Source organism: Patagioenas fasciata, chromosome 23 (assembly GCF_037038585.1).
Source record: "Patagioenas fasciata isolate bPatFas1 chromosome 23, bPatFas1.hap1, whole genome shotgun sequence".
NCBI lineage: Eukaryota > Metazoa > Chordata > Aves > Columbiformes > Columbidae > Patagioenas > Patagioenas fasciata.
In genome coordinates this window covers 1,539,871-1,567,494 of record NC_092542.1, presented here as the reverse complement: position 1 = coordinate 1,567,494, position 27,624 = coordinate 1,539,871, and the positions used below count along the sequence as shown (strand labels likewise).

The following is a 27,624-nucleotide window of genomic DNA, read 5'->3' as shown; positions in this document are numbered from 1 at the left end:
GGAGTAACTCCCATTGTAGATGAGGCGACGGGTTAATAACACAAACACTGAGTCTGTGGTCCTGGCAGATTTCACTGAAAACTCTCTGCAAATTAAGAACGTCCACCTTCAGATACCTTCCACTAGAGTGGTTATACTGGCTGCTATTGGTCCTGGTTGCTAATAAGTCACACTGACTTAAAAGAATAAAATAAAAAGAAAGGCAAATCTGCATGGGTGTTTCCACAGGAGGGAACTCTTCCTTCTTTCTTATCAAACCTTCTCATCACAGGTCGGAAGAACTGCACCACCTTTTATCTCTCAATTTGACAACTCAAGGAGGTGAAGTCATCTAATTGACGTGACAGGGAGATCAAAGTCTAGTTTGGCATGAAATAATTATGTTTGTAGACATAACTTACATAATGTTTTCCACTTTAAGCAGAGGAAATGTGAAACACACAAAGATTTAAGGGCTCATTTTGAAACTGTATTGATAGTTCCCACTAAGATAAAATTAACAGTGGGTACAAGTGCTAAGTGGTGTGTAAAAGCAATCAGATGTAGGTGCACACGAAATAACAGCAGGAGACCGAGGACTGAGATTTTTTTCCATTTTCAAACCACATTATGACTCCGCAATGTCAGGTACTAAAAAACCACAATCTAATAGTTGCGGCACCTTGGTTTGGTTTAGTTTTCAGTTCTGGTGCGTTACTGTTGCAAAGCGGCAGGTGTTAGTAGATCAACAAAATCCCCGAGGGAAACATTTTGCTTGAATTGCTTATTTGCTTGGAAAACCGGTGTAGGACACGGGGACAGGAGCAGTTTGGGCAGCGCGGGCAGCATCTCCACCAGAGGACTCCCGAGCTCACTGTCCCACCCGCATCAGAACCGGCAGAGCCCGGCCCGCTCCTTCAGCCACGGCTCATTCACCATTTGAGTTCAAAAGATCAAAGTATCATTAGAAAAACCTTTGTAAAGCTAAGAGCATGAACCATTCCACAGACTCTCTCTCGGGAAATTGTGGTTAATCCAACAACATTGCTACAACGCATCCCGTTGCTTCTCTCTCCCCGCCTGTCTGGTCACTCCGAGGTCTATTATTGCTTATCTTTGTTACTTTATTTCCTCTTTATTATCTTGGACACGCTTTTCCTGCGTTAAGGGTTTCGAATGAAACGTTTTAAGGTCGGACGCTGTGTTACCTCACGGGCCGTGCGCTCCGGGGTGTGTGTGCCGGCAGGGCGGGCTGCTTATCCGCTTTGAGAGAATTTGGGGGGAAGAGGGGGAAGCGAGCGAGAGCACCTCCCGTGGCCAACCGGGGCAGACCCGCACCGCCGAGCGGCCCCGCCCCGCCAGGCGGCCCCGGCGCAGGGACCCCAGGAAGCCACAGGCCCGCGGCCCCGGGACGAGTCGCTGCCTCTCCAGAGGGCTCCCAGGAGGGCAGAGGCGCCAGGAGCGGCCGCAGCCGCCTCTCCTCTCAGGCCTGGGGCCTCCTTCCGCCCAGCAACGCCGCGTCCCGGAGCGCGGAGACGCTGCACAGGCACGACGGGGCACCGAAGCTCCCCGGCTGGGCCAAGGCGGGTCGCGACACCGGAGCGCGGCCGGGGGCAGCGCTGGGAGGAGGAGGAGGAGAACGGGGGCGCCCGCCGGCCGCTGCCCCCCGCACCGCTCACCTCAGCCGGCACCCTCGCGGAACAGGCGCGCTTGGCGCTTGCTTCTCCGATTGGCTACAGGTGTTTTCCAACCGCTTTTGATTGGCTGAGACGCTCCTACACCCCAGGTAACGGATCCCGGCATATGATTGGTCGTGGGTGGGCGGGATCCTTTGGGGGATTGGCTCCAGGTGAGTCGCAGCTTGCTATTGGCTGACAGGTAGTGTAGGAGGTGTTCCATTGGCTGCGGACGCTAACCTTCTTAGTCCGCCATGTTCGGCGCGGTGGCGCCGGTGCCGCTAGAGCTGTGGCGAGGGGGGCGCTGAGGGGGCCCCGGCTGAGGGGAAGCGAAGCGGCGGCTCGTTCTGCCGCGTCCCGCCCGCGCTACCGCCGTCCTGCTCCGGGAACGCGCCGGCAGGGGGGGCGGCGGGGGCTCCGAGTCCGCCCCGAAGTTCCTCGCGGGACTTTGAGCAACTTGAGGCCGCCGGGCTGAGAACGTCCCCTCAGGTGCGGGGCTGCCGGGACCTCCCTGGGTCGGAGCGGGTGGGACGAGGGGACGGGACCGAAGGCGAGCGCGTCCCGGGCCGCAGTGGCGCCTTCGGTCGCTCCCCAGCCCGTGCCGGAGCGGGTCTGGGCGGGCGGGGCTGTGCGGTCTGCCCTGGCCCCTCTGGCCCCGCGTCCCTAGAGGGGGGAATAGGAAACTGGCTGAAAAAATGTATATGTGGTGTTAATTTTGAATAAACGGGGTGTTCGTCAGTCTCCAGTCGTAAAGGCAACTTAAATTGCCCCTTGGAGTTAATCTTCAGCTTTTCCTGGGTAAATTTGTAACCAACGTTAATTGATAGCACTCTTCTGCATATATAGAAACTATTTTGAACGAAAATACTCTTTAGAAGAAAAGAACCAGAAGCTGTGTTGATGAATAAGTGACAATTTATTTGGAGTATTTTTGGCCGAGAGGGAACTGTTGGATGTTTTAGTAAAAGCGTCCTTAACTGGGTTGTTTCTGTAAAGCAAAATGATACAGGGGATCTTTAACTGATCTCAGTTTCCGTGCGGGTCAATGATCTCGTGCGTTTTCCTTTTCACTTCTTGCTGCTCTGTGTGAAGCTGTTTGTGTTTGTGAAATTCGACACGACTTGTGTGTTCAGCAGAGTGTGTGTGTATTCATCTGCGCTCTGCTTTTCTTTCTGTGCAGCTGGATAGAAAATCATCTGGAGGAGAAACATTTCACGTGTGAAGCTGCTCGCTTTGGAATTAAATGAGTTCTCTATCTTGAGTGAACTTATTTCTATGTGTTCATAATTATAAACTACTAAATACAGACCATGCCTAGCAGAATGGGCTCAAAAATTGATTTGAACAAAGACTTCATCAGAGTGAAAACACACTATAGCGGGTAAGTCAGCAGTTCCTCTCCTCTGCATTGTGTCCTGTCTAATTCAAAGTAAATCGAACACACAATCTTTGTTTTCCTGGTGTGAATAAATACTGAAAGTAAACTCTTGTATAGCTTGCCCTTTAATTTTTGCTGTCCATCCCCCTGCTTCCCCTCCCAGTAGTTGGGTTGATGCAGCTTGAGGGGCAATGAGATGTTAACACAGCTGCTCCTCTTGCCTTCACGATGCTCATTTTTGCTGATTTAAGATAAGTTGTGGTCCTTTATGACTTCAGTCAGTTGTCAGCTTTTACTGGTGAAAATAAATAACAAAACTCATGTCTTAACAAAATATAGAAATTTGCTATGCTTGAAGTAAAATTTACAAGAAATGCATGTATGAATAATAGATGCATGTAAACTGCTTTATGAACTCTGTGTGAAAGATTTGTGCCGTATATTTGCCATTACTAATATTTTCTGCTTCATAGTTTTATCCTGCACCTCTGAATCATGTCATACGTAGGCTTAGCTTGAAAAGAACTTCTGAACTTGAAATACTTGTGCGATGCGTGTGTCTGAGATGCTTCTCTGGAGCAGCAGCAGGAGAGCTGCCCTTGTTCTGTAAATACAAAGAGTTTAGTGTAAATACTTTGTAATAGTGTTGGTATGAAGTGAAAGGAGCGTGTCTGTAAAACTTGGCTGCACGGAAATGGAGGAGGTGCTAATGTTTGTGTCACTGTTAGAATCAACATGTACTTAGTACAGTGTTTTACAATAAACTGCTGCTGGACGTTCTCTTGGGACACTGTGATCTCAAGGTGATGTTTGCTTGTTTAATTCCATTCTCACTTGAGGTGGGCCGAAGAAACTGTCAGTTCACAAAATGAGTTCCAAACTCAATTTTGTTTCTGTTCTACTGTGAATTCTGTGAATAAGAGCTGACTATTTTGGGCAATATAGACTGTATAACTGATTGTCGCAGTATATCCATTTAAATACTATACTCGTCTTTTGAACAAACTTGACAAACTGCAGGAAATGATTGATGCTGGGCATCTTTGGAATTAAGGATGAGCTCATTCAGGTTGCTACTTAAAAATTAAAGTAAAACCATGGTACAATATATCATTTTGAAGTCCCAGTTAAAAATCTAAGCATGAGGAAGTTCTAAACCATGGGAGTGTTGAGTCTGTGTCTGTGCAGTCCCAGTATCTCAGGTATTCATGTTTCTGGGTGTGACAGAGTTCCTGACATAGCACAGTATAAATAGCTGCCCAAGTAGATTGCAAAAGAAAGTTAAACTTGTGTCGTTCTCACTTCGTTATTACAGTTACTTGAAATCACTGCGTTTGAAATTGCTTCATTTGACAGACCAAGGAGTAATGGCTTTAAACTGAAAGCGGGTAGATTTGGGTTAGATACGAGGAAGAAATCCTTACTGGTGAGGCCCTGGCACAGCTGCCCGGAGGAGCTGGGGGTGGAAGGTGTCCCTGCCATGGCAGAGGGTGGAACCAGATGGACCTTAAGGTCCTTTCCAACCCACACTGTTTTCTGATAAACAGATCAGTGATAGAATATCATTTGCTTTGTGTTACCTTGGTTCTAAATGGTGCCACACTTAATCCGGCAGTGTAAATGATTCTCTTGGTGTAACTGCTCATACATAACTTACTGGTCGTTAGTTCTTTGTATTACTTTGTAGTGTCCAGTTTGAGATACCTGACCAAAACAAGTGTCCCGTGGTATTCTTCAGTGTTAAACCATGAGTGATTGTCATTTATCTGTCCACAGATGGAACTGTTGGAATATGTGGGCTAATGTGATTGTTTTCTGATAAAAGCTGCTTATTTCATCTCGTGCAGGGACATCCTGATAACAAACTTGGATGCATCCATGAGCTATGATGAACTTTGTGATGAAGTGCATGAGATGTGTAATTTGCAACAGGAACAGCCAATTACTCTCAAGTGGATTGATGATGAAGGTATTGTGCTGAAATGCCGCTTGGGGATTCACGTGTCACGTGTGCTGGGAGCGGTGGGTAATCACAAAGCTGCAGGAACTGGCAGTGACCCTCGCTTGCTGTGTGTGCTGTGATGTACTGCAGTTCGCGTGTGCCTGGTTAAGTGGATTTATGGATTAATTATCTAGTTTTAGCTGAAATAACCCTCACAAGGTAGTGCTAATAATGTGAACACAAGCAGACAAGAAAACGGTGGAGAGTGAAAAACAATGACTGTCTAATCAGGTCTGACAAGAAGTCTGTCCAAAAGATTCAGAACTATCAAGAACAGTACTTGAAATGTGTGTTTACACCCACTATTTTTAACAATGAGGTTGAATAAGTGTATGTTGTATCTTTTTTTTTCCACTGATCTTTCAAGTCCAGCTTAATATCAAATGATTGAAAGAGAAGCAATACTGTAGGCTGGTATATTTCTTACTAACTAATTGAAATTCTCCGCTCTTCAGTCATAAATTTCCCTCTCTTGCTTTTTCTGTTAGGTGACCCATGTACCATCTCATCTCAGATGGAACTGGAGGAAGCTTTCCGCCTGTACTGTCAAAACAGAGACGAGGGGCTGATTATTCATGGTAAGTATTAAACAGTTTGAGGACCTGTATGCGTTTGATAATCCAGACAGCTTCTTAAATAATTGGAACAACTCCTTTGGCTGTCAGATATCATTCTGCTTTGTGTAGCTGGTGCCCTGTGTAGCTGAAATACAGTAGGCTCTGAGAGGGCTTCAGGTTCTAAACTGCACTCGTTTGTTAATGCTGTAGCCAAGTATCTTGCCAGTATGGACCCAAATTTTGATTGTTGTCTCATGTGGAATTACTTAAAGGTTTCCAGAAACTGTCTTTATGTAAATATATTGAAGCATCAAGGTAAAAGTACAACTGAGAGTATTTTCACTTAAAAATCTCATGTTTTTGTTGTAGTTTTCCCAAGTATTCCAGAGCAACCCGGCATGCCTTGTCCAGGAGAAGACAGTGAGTACTAAAATGTTACCAAATCTCAGTTCGTGTCTTTGTGAATGTCAAGGAAAGGAATGCGAATAATTGGGTGTCGGGTCTGCATCAGCAGGCACAAAGTGAACCTCTGTATCTACAGAAAATGTTGTTAGCAACACGAAAAGTTCGGGTTTTCAGTGTATCTCGTTGCTTTTTTCTGATCTTATTTTGGTGATGATACTTTAGGATGTTTGGGTAGTTCAGTGTCTTGTGTGCCTTTGACTTGGGTGAGAATTACAGTAGAAGTGATGGCTTTGGGGATTAAAGAACCTTAGGACGTGTGGAATGTTCTACCAAAGGTGAATTTAAGTGTTAACGCTTCATTGTAAGTCTTAAGCGTTCAGTGAATCCGCTGTCTTTCAATGAAGACAGAAGGGTTGATTTTATTTAAATCTCCAAGTTTGGGGTGCCTCCCCCCTTAATTCTGCAGCTACGAATGGAACAGCCATGTCTGGCATCACGATTTGGGGCTATTTCACAGCATGCGGAATTTTTTTGCTTTCTGTTCTGCTTCAGACTTGGCTGCAGATGGTAGGGAGTGGACTCATGGGCAGCTGAGCCACTTTGCTTTCCCAGCGCAAGGGCTGAAAGAACCAGCAGACTCCAGCGCTGCTTCCACGAGGAAATACCCATCCTGTACTGACCCAGACTGGTGCTGGTCCCACACAGAGTTATTTGCCCTCATTTGTGCAAACAGAAAGCAAACCAATGTGAAATACTGTTGAGAAAAGCTAGCTGGAGGAGAGAGAAAGCGGTTGCTTAAAGGGGTATTTGTGTGAATAATATGGCATACCTAATAAAGTCGCTGCAATTTAATGATCTCATTAAAAGTGTAGATATTTTAGTACCAAAGTTCTTTGCGTTAATTTGTTAGATGTCTTAGTTATCTTAAGCCGTGAGATCAGTGTGGCTCAGATGACCTGGTTATTCTGTCTGCAGAGTGTTTCTCCTTACGTGGTTTTAGAGGTCGTGTTGAATCATACTTGGGTTGTTTAAAAAGCCTGTGCAGTAGGATGTGCTCAAGTTTCTTGTAGTTTATTGAATTAATTCAGGGCATTTTGCCTCTTTGCATCCGTGAGGCCTGCATGGAAAGCTGGGATTGTGTCCTAGTTGTAACTATTGTCAAACTGTTTAAAACAGACGTATTAAATTGTATCGACGCTAATTTAGCCTAAATGAATGTATTCGGCATTGTTGCTCGTTAGCCAAAGGCATACAGCAAACACCTGTGTTGCACTTCGACTGTATGGAAATGGCTTTGGTAGTGGTGGTATAGTTTATTTAAAGGGCCTTATTTTGTCAGGACTAAAATATTGTCCTTTGTTCAGAAAATATTCAGTATGTTTCCAAATCTTGTTTGATTTTATATGGCTTTATCACTGTAACATTAATAGGAAATCCTTTTAAAAAAAGGAGAATATTACATATGTACTTTTCTAGAGCATTGTGCTTACACTATAAAGGACCTTATAAGTTTGCCTCAAGTTATTTCCAGAGGCAGACAGGTAACTGTTTGCTCTGTCCAAAATGGGCCTCTACCTGAATTAGCAGCTCCCAGTGTAAATGTCCGGCTGCTGTTGCAGAACCGGTGAGATTTCCCTTCAGGCCGGTTGTCCCATCCCCACAGCCCCATGGCAGTGCCGCGATGGGGGGCATTTGGGCAAGATTCCCAAAACACCTTGTGTCTGTTCCCTGGCGCTGGATGTGACCTCTGAGGCGACTCCAGCACCCCCTGCCTGCAGCCTTGATCCCCTATCCCATGTTTTCTGATAAAGATGGCAGACTTAGGCCAGTCTTTTCTATTTAAAAGAATTGAATTTTTTTGATCGACTATTTTGGAATCGATATGAAACGAGGTTGTTTCTGATGTTTAGGTGTGTATTTATACCGGGTGCTTCCCGCTACCCCGACACGCAGCGTGGTGTCTGATTGGCAGCTCTATAACTTAGTTATTGTCGCCTCAGCTTATTTCCACTGACACGTCTCGGTCTGATTTATCGCTCTCGGTGCTGCAGTGCGTTGTATAACAAAGCACGTTCGGCTGAACAATTTAGATCGATTTGTCGGACTTCCCTAATGGAATTGCCGGCTTTATCAGAGAAATACTTGTTTTTGTGACATCAGCTCCTTGCCATCCATGCCATGTTTTAGTTTGTGCCTCAGCTGCTGGCTCCAGCCTCTCAAGGGAGCCAGTACCACCCGTGCCTGGATACACGAGCAGAGATGTGAAAGGGAGAGACGGGGGGAACCAGTCTTCCATTAAATATTTGCTCTTAATGTTCGAGCTGATCCTGCCTATTGTCCTTGGTATCTAATGGTATTCAAACAGCGGCATCACTGGAATAAAGGGAAAATGTTTCGTTTCATACCTACCACGTTGTAAAGCGTAAAGAATTACATGCTGAAGAAGCTAAAGAATAAAGCCTAGTGAGTAATGCATGCTTTTTCTGTAGATTTTGTCTCATCGTTGTGCTTGCTGCTGTGGGCTGAGGCCGTTGATGCGGTACGGGTGGACGTGTGCTGCAGCGGATAATAGAACTCAGCATTTTGGTTCTGATACGGTTGCTTTGCCTGCCACCCTCCTTTGCAGCCATAGATTGTTACAAATGCAGAGATTCCTGCTGCCTCTTGTGCGTGGGGATGTGGCTGAGAGACCTCTCGGAAATGCTGATAAAATTGCATTGAAAGGACTCTTGGGGAATGTGTTTTAGGAGGAAAAGAACAGAAGAGTGAGTAGTGCTGCTGCTGCTAATAAGGGAGATTAATGAAAGAAATGTATCCCAAAAACCCTGACGGTATGTGCTCAGGGCCTGCTTATTGTATGATTGCTGATGTGAAGATTAATGATTTAGAAGCATCATTTTTAAGGCCTTTCTGTTGAATTGTGTTTAGTGGATCATCTTGGATGTTTTTTTAATTGTGAAGTATTTGCTTTGAATTAAGGTTTGCTTCGTTTCGAATATTGTCAGAATAAACAGTGCTAGAGCACTTCTGAAGAAATAGATGTGTGTATTTAATGTTAAAATTGATCTCGGATTTGGGTAGCTGCTGCTAACAAATTTTCGGGTTGTTTTGCTGTTAGCTTCATTAAATAGAAGAATGCAGACTAGGAAACCTGTAATTTGATGGAACAGAATGAATACCTTTTGACTGTGTGAGTACTTATGCCGTCAGTATGGCAGACTGTGTTTATTGTCTGATATTTCTGGCCGATCGTGCTGTCTTTTTTGGTGGTGATTACGCTGCGTTGTGGATGTCTCTTATGCTCTTTGTTTATCTGCTCAGTATTTTAGCATTAGGTGTTTGGACTTCATTTTTCCCCAAGCTGTATTTCTTGAAAATGTCATCATAGGGTTCAGTGAAGGCACCTTATTAACCTAATTAATGTTGTCAGCTGTTTTATTTTAGATATCGATATTTGGATTTGCTTTATGTTCTGCCTGATACTACCAAATAGCTCCAAAAGGCTTCTTGCTACAGTGGTGTGGCCTGTAAATATTTTTCCAGCTCACAAGGCAGGTTTTTGCCTTCATTTGTCACTGTATTGGCAGCAGTGATTAGGTTATTCAGAGCACGTGAACCAATTTCATCCCCCAATGAAGAAAGGAACTATTGCGACCATAGAGACTATTCTGAAGATGTAGATTGGATTGCACTGGATAATTAGGAAACTGCTAGTAACCCTCTCCTGGTTTCTAGTCATTGAACCGACAGAGGGGAAAATCGCACTGGTTTTAACGTAAGATATTCTTGCTTAGGCGTTGAAAATAGCTGTGTCATAGTTTCTCAAGAATACCTGAAATCTCCTCCTCTGTCGTCTTAACTGTACTGTGATTTTGTTTTTAAAGATATGTGTTATATTTGAGAAATACACATACGGATTGAGACAGCACTGAAAACAGAATTGTAGTTAAAGGTCTGTTTGCCTTATCATTTAATGGGTTTAATTCTAAAATGATTCCAATGTTTTTCTTAGCTATGAAACGTCCAATGAAAAATAGAGATAGGCCTCCCTTTTGATAACAGAGGTGTGAAATGATAAAGCACACATCTGACGGTGGGGTTTGATAGTTTCAAGATACTGGATGGCTTAGCAGGTGTTTTTATATCAGTTTGTAACTATGAACTAAAAATACACTGGAATAAGGAATACTCGAGCTAGTTTATAAGGTGTCATAACAAATAGCCTGTGTTCTTATGTATTCCACACACCTCCCCCCTTAGCTATTGCTCCGAATGTGGTATCATCATGAAGGAAAGAGGTCACCTGGTTTTAGGAAACTTCTCTTGAACATAACACCTGGCTCCATCCCCGTGTTCTCTCTCATGTTTCCAATCTATATACTTCCCATGAGTAGCTAAATCCGGTTTTGATATGAAGGCACTAGGAGTAACTAAATTGGCAAGGAGGTGATGAGGCTTTGAGTTATTTGTTGAAATTAGTGGACATTTGCGAGCCTGTTAAACCTTTTGAGGCTGTTTCAGTAGCTTGAAAGAGCTATTGAATGTGTAACCCCTTAAATGGTAGGGTGAAGGTTAATGATAGATCATTATGCTTGGGATTCTGTGCAATACTTTTTAAAATCAGTTGTTGTGTGCAAGTGATGGTTTTGAATGTTTAGCTCAGGCTCAGAAATAGCAGCAGAGGCCTGCAGGGCAGGGGAATGAGCTCTTCGACATCTTTCTGTTGGATTTTTGAGTGGCTGTGTGAGAAGACAGACTTTGGGAGACCTGTGAGACCAAGTCCTGAGAGCAGTGGGCTCAGCACGGAAGACTTGAGCCAGTACTGATCTGGGTGGTAAATCAGCACAAGCCTTTGGGAAAGCTGGAAGGGCGCTTTGCAGCCGAGGCGTGCGGTCCTGAGCATCCCCGTCCGTGCAAAGGGAGAGACGAACAGCTCGTGCAGTTCTGTCCGTAAACCACAGGGGGAAGGCAGTGACCTGGGTAGTGAAAAAAGGAACAACTGAGGTTCTCACTGTTGACCAGAAAGTGTCTCGTTTGTGTTTCTGAAGTTCCATTACTAGTTCTTCTGCATCTGTAAGAGTTTATCCTTGAATTATTAGCTGAGGAAATAGTTAAAAGGCAACCAGAAACCATTTGAAGGCAAAACTTCTATAGTCATCTACTGTCATTAAATCAGTTTAGTGATATATTATATTGGTTCAAACTCTACTTCTTATACTTGTGAAATATCTAAATACTATATCCATGTAGTATATGAGGAAGCTTAGAAGGAGTAAAAGTACAAATGAGAGAGTCTCTGATTAGTTTTATTTCTCGAATGATAAAGACTGAGCACAGTTAATAGAACTCAAATTGTGACATAGGAGTGGACACTGTGTGCATGTAATTTCAGCGTCTGTTGCTCCTGATATGAAGCAGAATTAAGGGGCTGTGAAGTACAGATGTGTCAGAACTGTCAGAATGAGAAGTGATGTATTTGATTGTCACTGAGAAGAACCTGGCTCCATCCTCCTGACACTCACCCTTTAGATATCTGTAACCATTAATGAGGTCACCCCTCAGTCTCCTCTTCTCCAGCTCCAGAGCCCCAGCTCCCTCAGCCTTTCCTCACACGGGAGATGCTCCACTCCCTTCAGCATCTTGGTGGCTGCGCTGGACTCTCTCCAGCAGTTCCCTGTCCTTCTGGAACTGAGGGGCCACAACTGGACACAATATTCCAGGTGTGGTCTCCCCAGGGCAGAGCAGAGGGGCAGGAGAACCTCTCTGACCTACTGACCACCCCCTTCTAACCCACCCCAGGTACCACTGGCCTTCCTGGCCACAAGGGCCCAGTGCTGGCTCATGGTCACCCTGCTGTCCCCAGGACCCCCAGGTCCCTTTCCCCTACACTGCTCTCTAATAGGTCATTCCCCAACTTACACTGGAACCTGGAGTTGTTCCTACCCAGATTCAAGACTCTGCACTTGCCCTTGTTATGTTTCATTAACTTTTTCCCTGCCCAGCTCTCCAGCCTGTCCAGGTCTCTGATGGCAGCACAGCTTCCAGTGTCAGCCGCTCCTCCCAGCTTGGTGTCACCGGCAAACTCACTGACAGTCACTCTGTTCCCTCGTCCAAATCATTGATGAATATATTGAATAATACCGGCCCAGTACCGACCCCTGAGGCACTGCACTGGATCCAGGCCTCAACTGGACTCTGCCCCATTGACCACGACTCTGACTTCTTCCCTTCAGCCAGTTCGCAGTCCATTTGTTAGTGTATGCCTAAAAGATTATAAAAACTTCTATAAAAATCACCACTTTCCAGCAAGTGACTGTCCTCATGCATGAATACCAAATGTGTTTTCATTTAATTGCAAACATTTTTGCTCTGAGTAGATAATGTATGAGTAAACTCTAGACTGTTAGTCACTGAATCACACTCTGGTTTCTTAGCGATTTGTTAATAGATGGTTGGTCTCACAAGCAAAAAGAATTGAGGTTCTGTGAGTGACCTCACAGTCCATGTTCCAGAACCCCAGTGGAAGTGCGAGGGTCACCCAAGCTGGCTCCAATTTTCCTACCAGGTGAGTGGGGAAATCCTGCTCTTATCCTCACTTAATCCCAGATTTACCCATCCTGGTAACCTTGCACTTGGATTCACTGTGCAGCTCCTCCCTGCACAGGCTTGAATGAAAGGAAACAAATGGTGGTGTGCGATGTAGACGTGTTGAGTTGTTGGGCCTTGCTGTGCCGTTTTGCCTGAGGTTCGGTTTATAACGGTGTCCCTGAGCAAACCGGCTGGATTGCCCCGGTAGCCGGGGACGCACGGCGCTCGGCAGCCGCACCAAAACAGCCACGCTTCTGGGGCGTTAATTAAGGCAATCTGGATCCATTTAAAACGTGAGGTTTACTAGATCTTAGGAGTTTTTTTTTTTGAAGTTGTTGAGTTCTTTTTGTTTGCCAGAAACTTGCTGAGTTTTTCTCATGCATTTGTTTGCAATTATTGTTGGAGGGTTACATTTCCATTAAAATATTCAAGAAATAATTCTGTAAGTTGTGTTTGCTACTAAACGTTTACCTATCTCTTCTGAAGTATCTGTTGATTTTCTTTTGCTCAAGACAATCCAGATTTCCAGCTGCCATTCATGTGAGCTGTTGACTTTGAGGCCCAGACAAGCCGTAAGGCACGAAGGGGTTGAGTGATCTGAAGGGACACGCAGCACAGGGCAGCAGAGACCGTTTCCAAAGGAGATCTTAGCTCTGCTTTAGTGGGTGTCATTGCCTTCATAAAGGTGACGTAGCACTTTGCAATGATGTGGAGCTGTTTTAACGAGGAGATGAACAGGAGCGACTGAGAGATGATTCACGGGCGGTCGGTGTGTGCGCAGGGCGAGTTTTCCGCCTGCCGGCCCTGACCCGCTTCAAAGTCAGTGGGGAGCAGGACATTCAAACCGTGTTCTTGCTGGGCTGCAATAAGCGCCAGGTAAATATTACTGTGCTGTGAAATACAGTTTGCTCTCCTCGTTGTTCCTCTGGTGCATGCAGCACAGTTCCTTTGTCATTATTGCTATCTAAATTGTGCTGGATTTTTTTTTTTCCATAGAGGTTAATCTGACTTTGTAGTTAATTTTAGTCCCTATTGGAAAAGAAAAGGGGGATGGGGATAGAGTTCCCTAACTGCTAATCAGTTTTAAATTAAATTAAATATCAAATGCTGTTGTCTGACCATTTTAATAATAGCAAGAGATTGAAGCACTTAATGCCTGCACATTAAGGATACTCTTCCTTTTCTAACTTCTGAAAAGGAATAGCAATTGTACATAGCAGCTTATTCATAATAAAAAGGACCAGTTAATATACCTTACAATGTATGTGTATCACAAGCTTCAAAAAGTCATTTTACTGTTCCAGTTTAACTGTTTGGGACATATTAAGTAACAAATATTTGAAACAACCTACTACCAGAGTTGTTTAGAACTGACTTTCCTAAAATCAGTTCTATCTTTACATATAATTATTCTGATCTTTTCATCTAATTCAGAGTCTATCTGAAATACTAATATCCATTTCCTACTTGTAATCGGTGGGTTGGTTTTGAAAGAATGCTCACTTGTCTGCTCAGCAGAACATGAAACGAACAAAGCAGAACTGGCCGCTCTCCCTGGCCAGCTGGCAGCGCAACTGGCCTGTAAACAACCTGCATTAATCTGAGAAGTGATTTGCAGCAATAGCAAATTATCTCTGTGCTTAGTATAGTGAAAGATTTCATTACAGTTTGATCACATAGAGTCTTGTAGCTGGGTAGGAACAAGCCCAGGTTCCAGTGTAAGTTGGGGAATTGACCTATTAGAGAGCAGCGTAGGGGAAAGGGACCTGGGAACAGCAGGGTGACCATGAGCCAGCACTGGGCCCTTGTGGCCAGGAAGGCCAATGGTACCTGGGGTGGGTTAGAAGGGGGTGGTCAGTAGGTCAGAGAGGTTCTCCTGCCCCTCTGCTCTGCCCTGGGGAGACCACACCTGGAATATTGTGTCCAGTTGTGGCCCCTCAGTTCCAGAAGGACAGGGAACTGCTGGAGAGAGTCCAGCGCAGCCACCAAGATGCTGAAGGGAGTGGAGCATCTCCCGTGTGAGGAAAGGCTGAGGGAGCTGGGGCTCTGGAGCTGGAGAAGAGGAGACTGAGGGGGGACCTCACTGATGTTTACAGATATATAAAGGGGGAGTGTCAGGAGGATGGAGCCAGGCTCTTCTGGGTGACAACCAGTGACAGGACAAGGGGTAATGGGTTCAAACTGGAACACAGGAGGTTCCACTGAAAGAGGAGAAGAAACTTCTTCTCAGTGAGGGTGTCAGAGCCTGGCCCAGGCTGCCCAGGGAGGTTGTGGAGTCTCCTTCTGTGCAGACATTCAAACCCGCCTGGACACCTTCCTGTGGAACCTCAGCTGGGTGTTCCTGCTCCATGGGGGGATTGCACTGGATGAGCTTTCCAGGGCCCTCCAACCCCTGACATTCTGTGATTTCTGGAGAAACAATATTACACATTTTTCAAGGTTCATTGTCAATGAGTGTTAGTGATGTAGTTGCGTGGGTTGACAACAGAGGGAAGAATTGCCCTGCAGCAGCACTCGGGTGTTCCACACGGGTTTGGAGTTAGAGGCACCTGCTTCATTGCGTTGTTTGACTGTTTTTATTTCCCTTGTAATCTTAACTTGAAAAACACATTTTCTTTATACTCCGGTTTTCCAGCCTTTGAAGCAGATTCAGTACATTCATTGTAATTGGAATATAGCTTTATGCTCCCCAATAAAAACTTCTCCCTGTTAGTAACTTAAAATATCTCTTGAATTTTCCTCTAATGTTGATCACATACAAAATGAATATTCAAAAACTACTTTTTTTGTTAAGCAAAGGCTTGTCTTTAATACCTATTGGAGAAGAAATTGTATGTTAAATTAGGGGTATAATACCTCCTTCAGCCTCCAAGCAGCCAACTTGAGGTCCTTAGTGAGTTAACTGAGGTGTACTGGGAAATAAAGGCCAAAGTGGCTCTTCTGGTTGAACACAGTAATGAACTGAACTTGCTTTAGTTCTTGGTTATTGAAAATGATGGGATCCTTGTTTGTTTTATTCCAAAGTGTTCTAGAAACACATACCAAAATATTTGGGTTCAGAAGTATCTTCCTCATCCGAGTTTTAGGGGTGAAATCCTTGCTTAGAGCTTTGTTCCCATATTAGAATACTGAGAGTAATTTTGTTTTAATAGGAGTTGATTTGTCATAGACTGTGTGCTGAATCAGTGCTGGTCATAGTGCTAAACTGAAGGGGTTCCTGCTTTTTAAAAAGCTGTGCTATATTAAGTTCAGGTTTTGTTAGACTGTTGCCTCACAAGTATATGATATAAGCCCCTGACTTTGATTTCATATTTATCATTAATTAGGGAAGTGACTTGCTCCTATATTTACAGACTTCATCAGCACAAGCTGCTCGTTAACTTATCATTCTCTTCACGTTCCTCATGTCAGTGGTAAGATCGTCTTCGGAACGCAGATGTATTGGGTTCCTCCCATCTGGTGCTTTGTCTAATGAACCAGTTTGCTATTTTGGAGAAAACGGTCGCAAAGGTTTCGCGGGTTTTTCCTCTGGGGGAGAAGCCATCCTGGAGCGGTGGGACAGGTCTCAGTGATCTTGGAGCATGTTTTTAGGCAAAAACTTTGCAGCAGCTCCTTGTGTCAAGTCGCGTTATAACCAGTATAAATCATTTGTTTATAGGAAGGCATACATGAAACTTGCTATCGGAAAATCTTCAGTATCGCACATCCAAGGCTTTATTACTGTCAAACATCCTTTCCGTGTTTACACGTGAAGCGACGTGGGGAGCTCAGCACCGGGATGTTCCCAGAGGAAGCTGTTTCTTTAACAGTTGTCTGTCCCTCTCACCTGAGCTCCGACAGAGCAGCCCAGGAACTGTAACGAGATTACGATCATGTGAGGAAAAAGAGACAGGGCCGGAGAAAAGGGAGAGGCAGGGTGAAACATCCTGCAGGAGCTGTCACTTACGCTGCCTTAAAGAAATCAGCGGGGATTTTAGCTGTGCGTTGCTATTCGGAAAAGCAGGATTGCTTGAAGTCAGACCTTGCTTCCCGTGGCGTGCGGGGTGTTGCTGTGCTGCCATGCTGCTGCTTTACACCTTCTAAATCCTTTTCCTTAGAATCGATCTACCGACGTGGAGCCAGAAGATGGAGGAAGCTGTACCGAGTGAATGGGCATTTGTTTCAAGCCAAACGTTTTAACAGAGTGAGTACTGTTGCATGAAACGTGGGGTTTGGTAATGGTTTGTGGTAATTGTTTTCTCGGTCTGGGCTTATTCTGTGTTTGAGTGTTGAAAAGAAAGGAAATGCAAGATGCTTATTCATGTGACTTCTCGGTCTGTGCAGTGTTATTCAGGTCACAACAATAACAGCAACTTGAAAGTCTTTGAGTCTGGGGTGGAGTTAATAATTTATGATTGGTAGAAATTATTTAAAGTGTCTAAAATCCCCCTCGTTTTGTGACTATCTGAACTGATAGATACTCGGAGCAGCTTTTCTCCTCTCTTCTGTATGTGGTTTTGATTGCTTGTTAGCATAATCTTCTACCTTCAATCATTCTTAGCGATGAGAGCTCTTGATGTTAGCTTGAACTGCTTTGAATCGGAGCTATTACATAATCTAATTCAGGAAAAAAATCTGGTTTACTGAACTAAAATACAACTGCATTAACAATCTGACTTAATCCACATAAGCAAGTGAATGTGGCTTTAAGACTGAGACTCCTCCTTCCCTTATCCCATTATGCCCAAGTATTGCAGCATATATACAAATGTAGTACACGCTTTTGGGAGTTCCTAAAAAAGAAGAGCAATACAGAAAATATTCTTTAAAAATGATCTTTGATTTCTTTTTAATTTCTTGTTCTAATAGTACTAGGAAGGGTTGATAGCAGTTGAACGCTTTTGGGCAGGACAGCGTGTGTGATTCATTAGCCCGCGGATCTGAATAACCGCACTCTCAGGCGCAGTTTGGGTGGAACAGGCTCCCACTGTTCGCGGCTCCGGGATGGTTGCAGGATTCTGCGAAGCCCGAGGCGGGGGGGCGAGCGCAGGGCTCCGGGGCCGTTTGCACAACAGGCAACGGCTCAGCCCCTTCCAGTCGTTACCGGAGAAAACTTGCGGATAGGGAGTAATGAGCAAGCTGTGCGGAGCGAGGGCTGCGACCGGGCGGCTTGTTGGCACGGAGGAATCTCAGGTCGCCGTTTGGCGCTTGGAGTGAAGTGGATAAAATGACCACAGCGCACACTGGAAAAGTTATGTCAAGACCCGCCCTGTTAAAGTCAGCAGCACCAAGTCTGGCTTCTCCGTCTGTCCTCCTTTTGATTTAATTTATTCAGATGCCATTTTGTTGGACATGTGTGAAAGGCCACGTATTTTTTAATATTAAATAGTACAACCAATAGCAGTTTTACATTACTGTCTAAGTTCTAATTATGCAACATTTCTACTGTTGTTCTACCACTGTTAAAATATATAGATGCTGATATAGAACATTCTTCATGCTTTGTCTTCTGTAACACGTTATGTCAGTGTTCTCCAAAGCAGTTTGGGTGCTTTTTATGCATCACTGTAGGACAAATTTGTCAGTTTTATTTGGGTAACCTACATCAGAACCTGAAATTCAAAATATACTTACTGTCTAAGAATGATTTACTGATGTTAGGCTATAATGTGTTCCATATGTTTGAGATATTAGCGTTCTTAACATTGATTTTTAGAGGACTGCATTGAGCTGAACTCTAAGTATGAAGCATAGTCTGTAGTTATTTGGGAAACGCTGGATATTTGAAGAGAATTATTGTCTAATATCTACTGGGGGTGACGAGGATGGGTTCTTGTAGGGTGGATTCTTACTGCTAGATAACTGCTCGCCCACAGCAAGGAACTGATAATTGAATTGATGATATTCACTCTGGCTTTCAGAGAGCGTATTGTGGCCAGTGCAGCGAAAGGATATGGGGGCTCGGAAGGCAAGGCTACAAGTGCATCAACTGCAAGTTGCTGGTCCATAAACGTTGTCATATCCTTGTTCCACTGACCTGCAAAAGGCATATGGTAAGTTTGCGTTCTGTAGAAAACGAAAATGCTTCATTATGTTCTATGTTGCCATTTCTAGATCACAGAATCACACAGAATCCCAGAATGTCAGGGGTTGAAGGGCCCTGGAAAGCTCATCCAGTGCAATCCCCCCATGGAGCAGGAACACCCAGCTGAGGTTCCACAGGAAGGTGTCCAGGCGGGTTTGAATGTCTGCAGAGAAGGAGACTCCACAAGCTCCCTGGGCAGCCTGGGCCAGGCTCTGTCACCCTTTCTTTATGGGTATTGCATAGGACTTGCCGTGGCATAATTAGATTTTATGTACATTGCTACACCTATTGGAGTGCTACACGTCTCGTTATGGGTTGTGAATGAGACCAGGGGCTTGTGTACCATGAAACTGTTTGGTATTGTGCTCTTTAGCAATTTATGGGATCATCTTGCATAATGAGTAACAATTCCTGGATTTTAAACAGAAAAGCGAAGGGTTTTTGTGCTTTCTTTGCAGGATTCGGTCATGCCTTCCCAGGAACCTCGGTTAGATGATAAAAACGACGAAGCTGACCTCCCTTCAGAAGAAACCGATGGCAGTGAGTATTTCCTGTGAAGTCGGAACTCACGTGTTTCCCCATTGGGTGGCCCAGTTTCCATTCTACCTGTCTCGGTGTTTTAAAGTTTACTTTGGATTAGCTCTAGTTTAGTCCCACAGACAAAATAAATGCTCATTAGGGACCTGATTACAGTAAATGACCTTCCGAAGCACATCATCTAGTTTGGGTTCATCCTAAATTCCTGTGCAGTTCCCAACAATATATTTACTTTTTTGATTTCTGTTCCAGTTCCCTACATCCCTTCAAACCGGAAACATGACATTAAAGATGATTCTGAGGTATGTTTTAAAAGTCTTTTTGTAATTCATGTTTACACACTTAATCATACAGCTCTTTATAAAATAGCAGAAAAAATTAGGATAATTAGCTACCTTTTAAACCAAGAAGTCTGGGTTTGCTTTCTGAAAACGGCTTTTTTCTCCTAAGCATTTTGGTTGGGTTTTTCATATCCCGATTACGATGTGAGAAAGACTTCTTTTTGTCTCCTCCGTTCATGTTGGAACAGCAGTGATTTAGCGCTTGGCCCTTGCAACCAGTGGTGGTTTTGACATTTTGCTTCTGCAACAGCCGCACGCCTGTGCCGCCCTGGGGCTGGCTCAGCCTGATGGTACATTCGCTATCCAGCTTGGAGATGCTTCATGTAGATAATACCTCGTAATTTATAGACAGCTCCTGTGGAAATTCAAGTAGAATAACATCCACTTAAACTCTTTTTCAGCTCTTTTGTGGGCAGTCTGACACAAGCTCTGCATACCAAGAATGTCATTCCCTTAAAGCGGTTTGGAAGATCCCAATGACCTCTAATTCTAAAGGGCTTAAAGCCATTTCTTTTAAAAAATGCTTCCGGCGTGTTTTAAATAAATAGGATGCACTGTGCAGAACACTGGCAGCCAGTTGGATACCCCACTTTCAACCAGCCTGCACCTCTTTGTCTTCTCCGTCCGCTACAATACTTGTCACTACCATTACTGCACACTCGGGTGGTTGCTGCTGTTGGGTAATGACTGCCTTGTTTGCAGTCACAGCCTTCAGGTTCTTATCTCAAATTCGGAGATGGAAGGGTATGAATTTAAAACACATCAGAGAATTTTAATTGCTATCTAGAATTGCTCCCTTCTGCTCTGTTTGGTGCTTAGGTAGATATTGTTCATGGTTACATTTTGACAGGTGCTATTTGCTCAACTGTCCTGATTTATGCTGCTCTGATTTTCCCACCTGAATGTTGAGCTTTACTAAAATAATGGAAGGTATCCTATAGAGAGTAACTGGCATTCTGGGAGCTTTGTTGACGAGAATCTTTAAGCTCAGAGCAATCTCTGCTAATAGCAGTCAATCCTAGATCAAGATTCTTTATATAAATACTTTCCATAGTTCAGCAGAATGCTGATCTGTCTACAAGTACAGTAGTATGAGGTCGGATAAAAATAGGCCACAGAAGTATGTCAAAGCATTGTATATATTGATACAACATCATGTCAAATACATGCTGCACGTGTCTAGTTGAACTGCTGCAGTCTGACATGTTCCCATCTCATTCCAGCAAATTCAATGCGGTGGTTAAAACCTCTTCACTTTAATAATTACTTGTTACGAAAGTGTCGTGTTTCTAGCATCTGTTTCTTTTTGTACAGGATATTAAACCAGTCATCGATGGAATGGATGGAATTAAGATTTCTCAGGGGCTTGGACTGCAGGACTTTGATTTGATCAGAGTTATCGGACGTGGAAGTTATGCCAAAGTTCTTTTAGTTCGGTTAAAAAAGAATGATCAAATTTATGCTATGAAAGTAGTGAAAAAAGAGTTGGTCCATGATGATGAGGTAACAGTCTGTTAATTGCATTCTCTTACATATTATAAAAAATCTGCATGCACAACTAAGCAGTGTATCAAATATTGCAGATGTATGATATTTAGAAATGTCTTTTGTGCAGATGTTTCTAAATGGTTAAAAAAACTTCTGAATATATAATTGAATTAAAATGTGTTATGACCTATTAGAGAGCAGCATAGGGGAAAGGGACCTGCGGGTCCTGGGGACAGCAGGGTGACCATGAGCCAGCACTGGGCCCTCGTGGCCAGGAAGCCAATGGGACCTGGGGTGGGTTAGAAGGGGGTGGTCAGCAGGTCAGAGAGGTTCTCCTGCCCCTCTGCTCTGCCCTGGGGAGACCACACCTGGAATATTGTGTCCAGTTGTGGCCCCTCAGCTCTAGGAGGACAGGGAACTGCTGGAGAGAGTCCAGCGCAGGGCAACAAAGATGCTGGAGGGAGTGGAGCATCTCCCGTGTGAGGAAAGGCTGAGGGAGCTGGGGCTCTGGAGCTGGAGAAGAGGAGACTGAGGGGGGACCTCATTGATGGTTACAGATATATAAAGGGGGAGTGTCAGGAGGATGGAGCCAGGCTCTTCTCAGTGTCAACCAGTGATAGGACAAGGGGCAATGGGTTCAAACTGGAACACAAGAGGTTCCACTTAAATTTGAGAAGAAACTTCTTCGTGGTGAGGGTGGCAGAGCCTGGCCCAGGCTGCCCAGGGGGGTTGTGGAGTCTCCTTCTCTGCAGACATTCAAACCCGCCTGGACCCCTTCCTGTGGAACCTCAGCTGGGTGTTCCTGCTCCATGGGGGATTGCACTGGATGAGCTTTCCAGGGCCCTTCCAACCCCTGACATTCTGGGATTCCTCTGTATCTTAGGGCATTTTGCCTTTTGAAGCATGTACGTAGCAATGATGGTTTATGTAGGGGGAGCATAGATGTTCACAGTTTCTGTTCTGGGAATACCCAGTGGTTTTCCAGCAGGAGTTCTGATTGTTCCATTTCTCTATTTCAGGATATTGATTGGGTACAGACAGAGAAACATGTGTTTGAACAGGCATCCAGTAACCCCTTCCTAGTTGGTTTACATTCATGCTTTCAAACAACGAGTCGGTAAGAAAGATCTGAAATTCTTTTGTGTTGAAAACGTTGGTTGTTTCTGTAGCCATAAGAAATCAGAAGTCCAGTTCAAGAGTGGAAGTGCAGATGGCTCAAACTGGAGGGATAAGAAGAGTTTTTCTTGAGAGTTTCCTTGGAATCCATTAACTGTTTTTTGTATTTTCAGATTGTTTCTCGTCATTGAGTATGTAAACGGGGGAGATCTTATGTTTCATATGCAACGGCAAAGAAAGCTTCCTGAAGAACATGCAAGGTATTTTACTCACACAGTTATAGTGGTGCCTTGTGTTGTGGTTGTTTTAAAACCAGGGGGTTTTAAATGCACCAGCTTTTGTACAATCTTAATGCTAACATCAGTTTTCTCCTCTTTAATTTCAGGTTTTATGCTGCTGAAATTTGTATTGCTCTAAACTTCCTACATGAAAGAGGCATAATCTACAGAGACCTAAAACTGGACAATGTTCTTTTAGATGCAGAGGGTCATATCAAATTAACAGATTACGGCATGTGCAAGGTAGGAGGTTTCGTGCCTTTTCTCGCTCTGACATTCAGTTTGTATCTCTGGTTATACTTTTAAGTTAAATATGGCACCCGGTGACATTAAGAGGAAGCTGAGAGAAGTTGTCCTTGTCTCAACGCTCGTGTTTCTGAGCCCTGAATCTTGTTGTGGAATAGGAACTTTATTCTGAAAAGTGACTGAAGAATAGGAGCACATTTGTAATTCCTTTCTTTGTGTATTTCAAGTTATGTGGGTGATTTTTGCAGACAAAAGAAGCTGGGTCTGTTGGCCAAGTTCACTTTCATGTATTTAAGTTTTTTATGCGGCCCAAAGTTAGAAAACATGTATGTGAAATGAGATCAGAGTCCAGTCTGTTTGTTGCTGAGAATACATTTCTGAAGCCAAAACTGCAGCTGAGGAATTCACGCAATGTTTTCTGCATGTAGGAGGGTTTGGGCCCTGGCGACACTACAAGCACTTTCTGTGGGACACCGAATTACATTGCACCAGAGATCCTCCGAGGAGAAGAATATGGTAAGCTGGGAGTAAACTCTTTATAGTTCTGATAAATCACAAAGCACGGTTCTAGTTGTGGGTTGAGTTTTCATTGGAGCGTTGCTGTCTGGCTGACACCTCCAAACTCCCAGACGGATCACCCTGGGAATCCCAAAGCAGAAAAGTCTCGGCAATCTCCCCCAGTGACAGTGGAAGTCACGGTGTCTGTGGCTTCAGTGAAAGCGGAGAATTTCAGTGCTTTGTGGAACCAGGCCATAAATCTGAACTCCTCAATTGAAGGAGTTCCTGCTGAAAATCTGCTCTGCAAACATTGCCAGGGTTCAGCGTGGACTGGTGGGCGCTCGGTGTGCTGATGTTCGAGATGATGGCCGGAAGGTCTCCGTTTGACATTATTACCGACAATCCCGACATGAACACTGAAGATTACCTCTTCCAAGGTACAGTCACTGTGGTGTGGGTTGGTTTTGGTTTTCCTGGGGAAGGTACGATGGAAATGAGCAGTTCCAATAGGACAGTGGGGTTTTCCTTTTCCGTTGTTATCCCGTGGCTGCCTGTAGATCTGCTGGAGATAAAGAGCCCCAGTATTTCCAGTTTTTCATCCTGAGAATTTATTTTCTTGAACTTGGATAAAATGATCTGAAATTAGGAAGCTTTCCTCAGATGAGGGTATTTTTAAATGTCCACAGCTGAAGGTCAGACAGCAGTGTATGGAACGGTGTGCGTTAGACGGCAGGCCACAGGCCAACAGCTGCTCTTACAATTCAGTGCTAGGAGGATCTTCCCTGACAGAAATACACAACCTGGAGCTTTGCTCCAGATATACATATATATTTTATAATTCTGATGAAATTAATATAACTATTTTTTAAAGTTTTACCCTTCAGAAATAGCGATGTATGAATTTTTCTAAACCAAAGTAGCAATACTTGCCATATTTCTTACAACAGGACCTGTGTAACAGTTTGGGGAGTTGCGATGCTGTCTGCTCTCTAATATACAGAACCACCCTTTAAACTAATGACTGCAATTATGTAACAGTCTGCCACAGTCTTCTTGATGAGCTTAATGTTAAATCAATTACTGTTTAAGATCACAGTTTCCCATCTACTGAGGACACTTAAGAAGTTTTATTCCCTGATTATACTACAAACAATAGAAAAAGAAAACAAAGCTAACGTTCCTTTTAGGAAGTCTTTTCAGTATAACAGTGCCTTGAATTGCTGGAGTTCCCTTTGTTTGCAGTATTTTAAGTAATTACCATATCTTCCCATTTTCCAAATGGTAAAATATTTAACTAATACAGTGTTTCTATTGAAATAATGGTCAATGTCACAAAGCAAAACCCAATATTGCTGTTTTTAAACCCGTAACAGTTATTCTTGAGAAGCCGATCCGGATTCCGAGGTTTCTTTCTGTCAAGGCTTCCCATGTGTTAAAAGGATTTTTAAACAAGGTAAATAACATTCTTTTATTTTTAGCATCTAAGATCTGGAAGTCAGAGCTTCCTGTTGAAAGCAATACAGTTAAGAAGTTAATCTGCTTACTATTAAGAAAACCTATAAAACCTTGGTATCCTGTATGTTAAAAAAAACCCCAGTTGTTGCTAATTTACTGAGGAGTTCCAGAGAACAGACCTGATTTAAAAACCTGCACCTAGCTGAAAAAAATAACTATAAGCTTATTAATAAACTCTTGTGGCCAGGAAGGCCAGTGGTACCTGGGGTGGGTTAGAAGGGGGTGGTCAGTAGGTCAGAGAGGTTCTCCTGCCCCTCTGCTCTGCCCTGGGGAGACCACACCTGGAATATTGTGTGCAGTTGTGGCCCCTCAGTTCCAGAAGGACAGGGAACTGCTGCAGAGAGTCCAGCGCAGCCACCAAGATGCTGAAGGGAGTGGAGCATCTCCCGTGTGAGGAAAGGCTGAGGGAGCTGGGGCTCTGGAGCTGGAGAAGAGGACACTGAGGGGGGACTCATTCATGGGGATCAATATGGAAAGGGGGAGTGTCAGGAGGATGGAGCCAGGCTCTTCTGGGCGACAACCAGTGACAGGACAAGGGGTGATGGGTGCAAACTGGAACACAGGAGGTTCCACTTAAATTTGAGAAGAAACTTCTTCTCAGTGAGGGTGGCAGAGCCTGGCCCAGGCTGCCCAGGGAGGCTGTGGAGTCTCCTTCTCTGCAGACATTCAAACCCGCCTGGACCCCTTCCTGTGGAACCTCAGCTGGGTGTTCCTGCTCCATGGGGGGATTGCACTGGATGAGCTTTCCAGGTCCCTTCCAACCCCTGACACTCCGTGATTCTGTGTGATAAGGTGTGTGTGTGTGTTCCAGTGGTTCGCACAGTCGCGGGGATGCTGTGGGCGTGTGGGTTGGTGCCGAGCACGATGGTGATGAGTTGGGGTGTAACCGGGTGTCTGTTCTGCAGGACCCCAAGGAGCGGCTGGGCTGTCAGCCCCAAACGGGATTTGCTGATATCAAGTCTCACACGTTTTTCCGCAGCATAGACTGGGATCTGGTAACTATCATTGCTTCTGCTTGCATGTGTTCAAATAGATTCTTTTAGTTCATTAATTGTATGTAATATAACACCCTATTAAAACCAGCAAAATCCAATTTCATAAATGTAGTAGCTATTTTTCTGGGTGACAGAACAGAATGGAAACAAGCTTTATTTCATCACCAAAAATCTGGTTGTCTTCTGAAATCTAAGAATGGTTCCAACTGTGGGTATCAGTTTTTCAGCTGAAAGCTTTGATACTAAATACGTATTAAAAAAAAGCACAATGGAAAGACAGGTGGTTGTGCTCTTGTGTGATACGATTAGGACAGTGCTGCTCAGGAGGAGCTGAAGTGTTAATAAAATGTAAGCTAACTTTCTAAAAAGAGCGTTGGCAAATATACTCAGGAGAAAATGAAAAAGTATTTGGAAAGCCTTTTTAGTTATTTGAATTTTCTTTGAAATGCAGGTGATGAATAAAAAATGTTAACTTAAAAGCTTTTGCAAATGTTTTGAAGTTGAAACGCAAGGAGCAACTCTAATGCTCACCACATTTTTTCTGTGGAAACTGGAGTTAAATGGAGAAACAACTGATGGTAAAGCGAACACACACCATAACCAGTTCTCCTCGTGTCAGTCATCCGAGTTGTGTGGCACAGCCGGAACACGTGAGATTTCTCACCTGTGGGTAGGACGGCTGAGCAGCCTGCAAGGAACACCGAGACAACCTTTCTGTTGATTGTTTCAGTACGTGAAGTCAATTCTTACCCTAGTGTAACTATTCAATATTTTAATTTCTCCTTTCCCCTATTATTTTTTTTCTTGTAGCTGGAAAAGAAGCAAACAACCCCTCCATTTCAGCCTCAGATCACAGACGATTACGGTTTGGACAACTTTGATACGCAGTTCACCAGCGAACCAGTGCAGCTAACCCCAGACGATGAGTATGTGGGGGTTTTATTCACCCAAATACAATTGCATATTAATAAACTAATTTGTAAATTACTGGGAAGTTACTAAGAAGAGAGTAAGTGGAAGAGGAGAGTTTCTAGATCATGGAAGGAGGGGCTGGCCACTTGGGGAGAATATAAGGCTGTTGTAGGGTGTAGGGAGGCAACTGGGAAAGCTAAGGCCTCCTTAGAATTAAACCTGGCGAGAGGGGTCAAGGACAACAGGAAGAGCTCTTCTTGGTGACAGCCAGTGATAGGACAAGGGGTAATGGGTTCAAACTGGAACACAAGAGGTTCCACTTCCAAACCCGCCTGGACCCCTTCCTGTGGAACCTCAGCTGGGTGTTCCTGCTCCGGGGGGGATTGCACTGGATGAGCTTTCCAGGGCCCTTCCAACCCCTGACATCCTGGGATTCTGTGATTCTGTAAGGTACTTCGTTATTATCTCAAGAAAGAAGAGTACAGCAACAAGAATAGTATTTGCAATTGATAAAACTAAAACATTACTTTCTTTCTTTTTTCAGAGATATAATAAAGCGAATAGATCAGTCAGAATTTGAAGGCTTTGAATATATTAATCCATTGTTGCTGTCAACAGAAGAAACAGTATGAAGGAACGACATCTTTGGTGCGGACGTTGTGATTGCCCTTTAAATTTATCCTTACCTACAGTATATGCATGCGAGGCAGGGAACTGCAAGATTTTGGATGGAGACCAATGATTTAAAAAATAAATTGCTGCTGAAAATCAAAGAAGAGAAATGAGGATTTTGGTGGGTGTCTTCTGCACTTAGTGATCCGGAAGCTCTGGGCACTGACACTACTGGCTTCATTAATGAAGGAATCTGCATTTTGTGCCTGTTTCATGAAGGATTGAAATGTTCATTGCATCCCTGGACAAGGAGATTCTGAACAACTTGGAGATCTACGAACTTTCTACAAACATTTGATGCAATGAGCTACCAATTGAAGAGTATTTCAGTGTAACATCCTGAAGAATAAAACATATTACGGTGGTGTTCAAGCTTA

At 44.0% G+C, this 27,624-nt stretch overlaps 1 protein-coding gene and 1 long non-coding RNA gene across 4 annotated transcripts in view; one reads left to right on the top strand and one right to left on the bottom strand.

Annotated features, from left to right (window-relative positions):
* The window catches only part of LOC136111049 (uncharacterized), a 7,279-nt gene extending 5,352 nt beyond the window's left edge, over positions 1–1,927 (bottom strand). Inside the window, exon 1 of the long non-coding RNA XR_011735600.1 lies at positions 1,659–1,927. This is a non-coding gene — a long non-coding RNA (uncharacterized lncRNA). The remainder of the gene's footprint in view (positions 1–1,658) is intronic.
* On the top strand, positions 1,376–27,624 carry PRKCZ (protein kinase C zeta). Of its 3 annotated transcripts, none has more exons than XM_065854869.2 (19): positions 1,376–1,765; positions 2,836–3,036; positions 4,881–5,002; positions 5,524–5,613; positions 5,962–6,012; positions 16,683–16,768; positions 18,486–18,617; positions 19,108–19,189; positions 19,439–19,488; positions 20,842–21,030; positions 22,035–22,132; positions 22,305–22,391; positions 22,517–22,652; positions 23,084–23,171; positions 23,471–23,590; positions 24,527–24,606; positions 25,574–25,663; positions 26,474–26,589; positions 27,120–27,624. In XM_065854869.2, the coding sequence occupies exons 2-19, from the start codon at positions 2,966–2,968 to the stop codon at positions 27,205–27,207; spliced, it is 1,776 nt and encodes a 591-aa protein (XP_065710941.1). In that variant the 5' UTR covers positions 1,376–1,765; positions 2,836–2,965; the 3' UTR covers positions 27,208–27,624. The 3 variants fall into 3 exon arrangements, with proteins under 3 accessions (XP_065710941.1, XP_065710940.1, XP_065710942.1); XM_065854868.2 differs by lacking the exon at positions 1,376–1,765 and adding an exon at positions 2,018–2,144; XM_065854870.2 differs by lacking the exons at positions 1,376–1,765; positions 2,836–3,036; positions 4,881–5,002; positions 5,524–5,613; positions 5,962–6,012 and adding an exon at positions 8,090–8,460.

Bases quoted from the DNA above. Each gene is read 5' to 3' on its own strand.
- PRKCZ (XM_065854869.2), top strand. From the start codon at position 2,966: ATGCCTAGCAGAATGGGCTCAAAAATTGATTTGAACAAAGACTTCATC. The intron at 18,618-19,107 runs GTAAGTTTGCGT...CTTTCTTTGCAG, and splicing joins TGACCTGCAAAAGGCATATG to GATTCGGTCATGCCTTCCCA. The intron at 22,392-22,516 runs GTATTTTACTCA...CTTTAATTTCAG, and splicing joins CTTCCTGAAGAACATGCAAG to GTTTTATGCTGCTGAAATTT.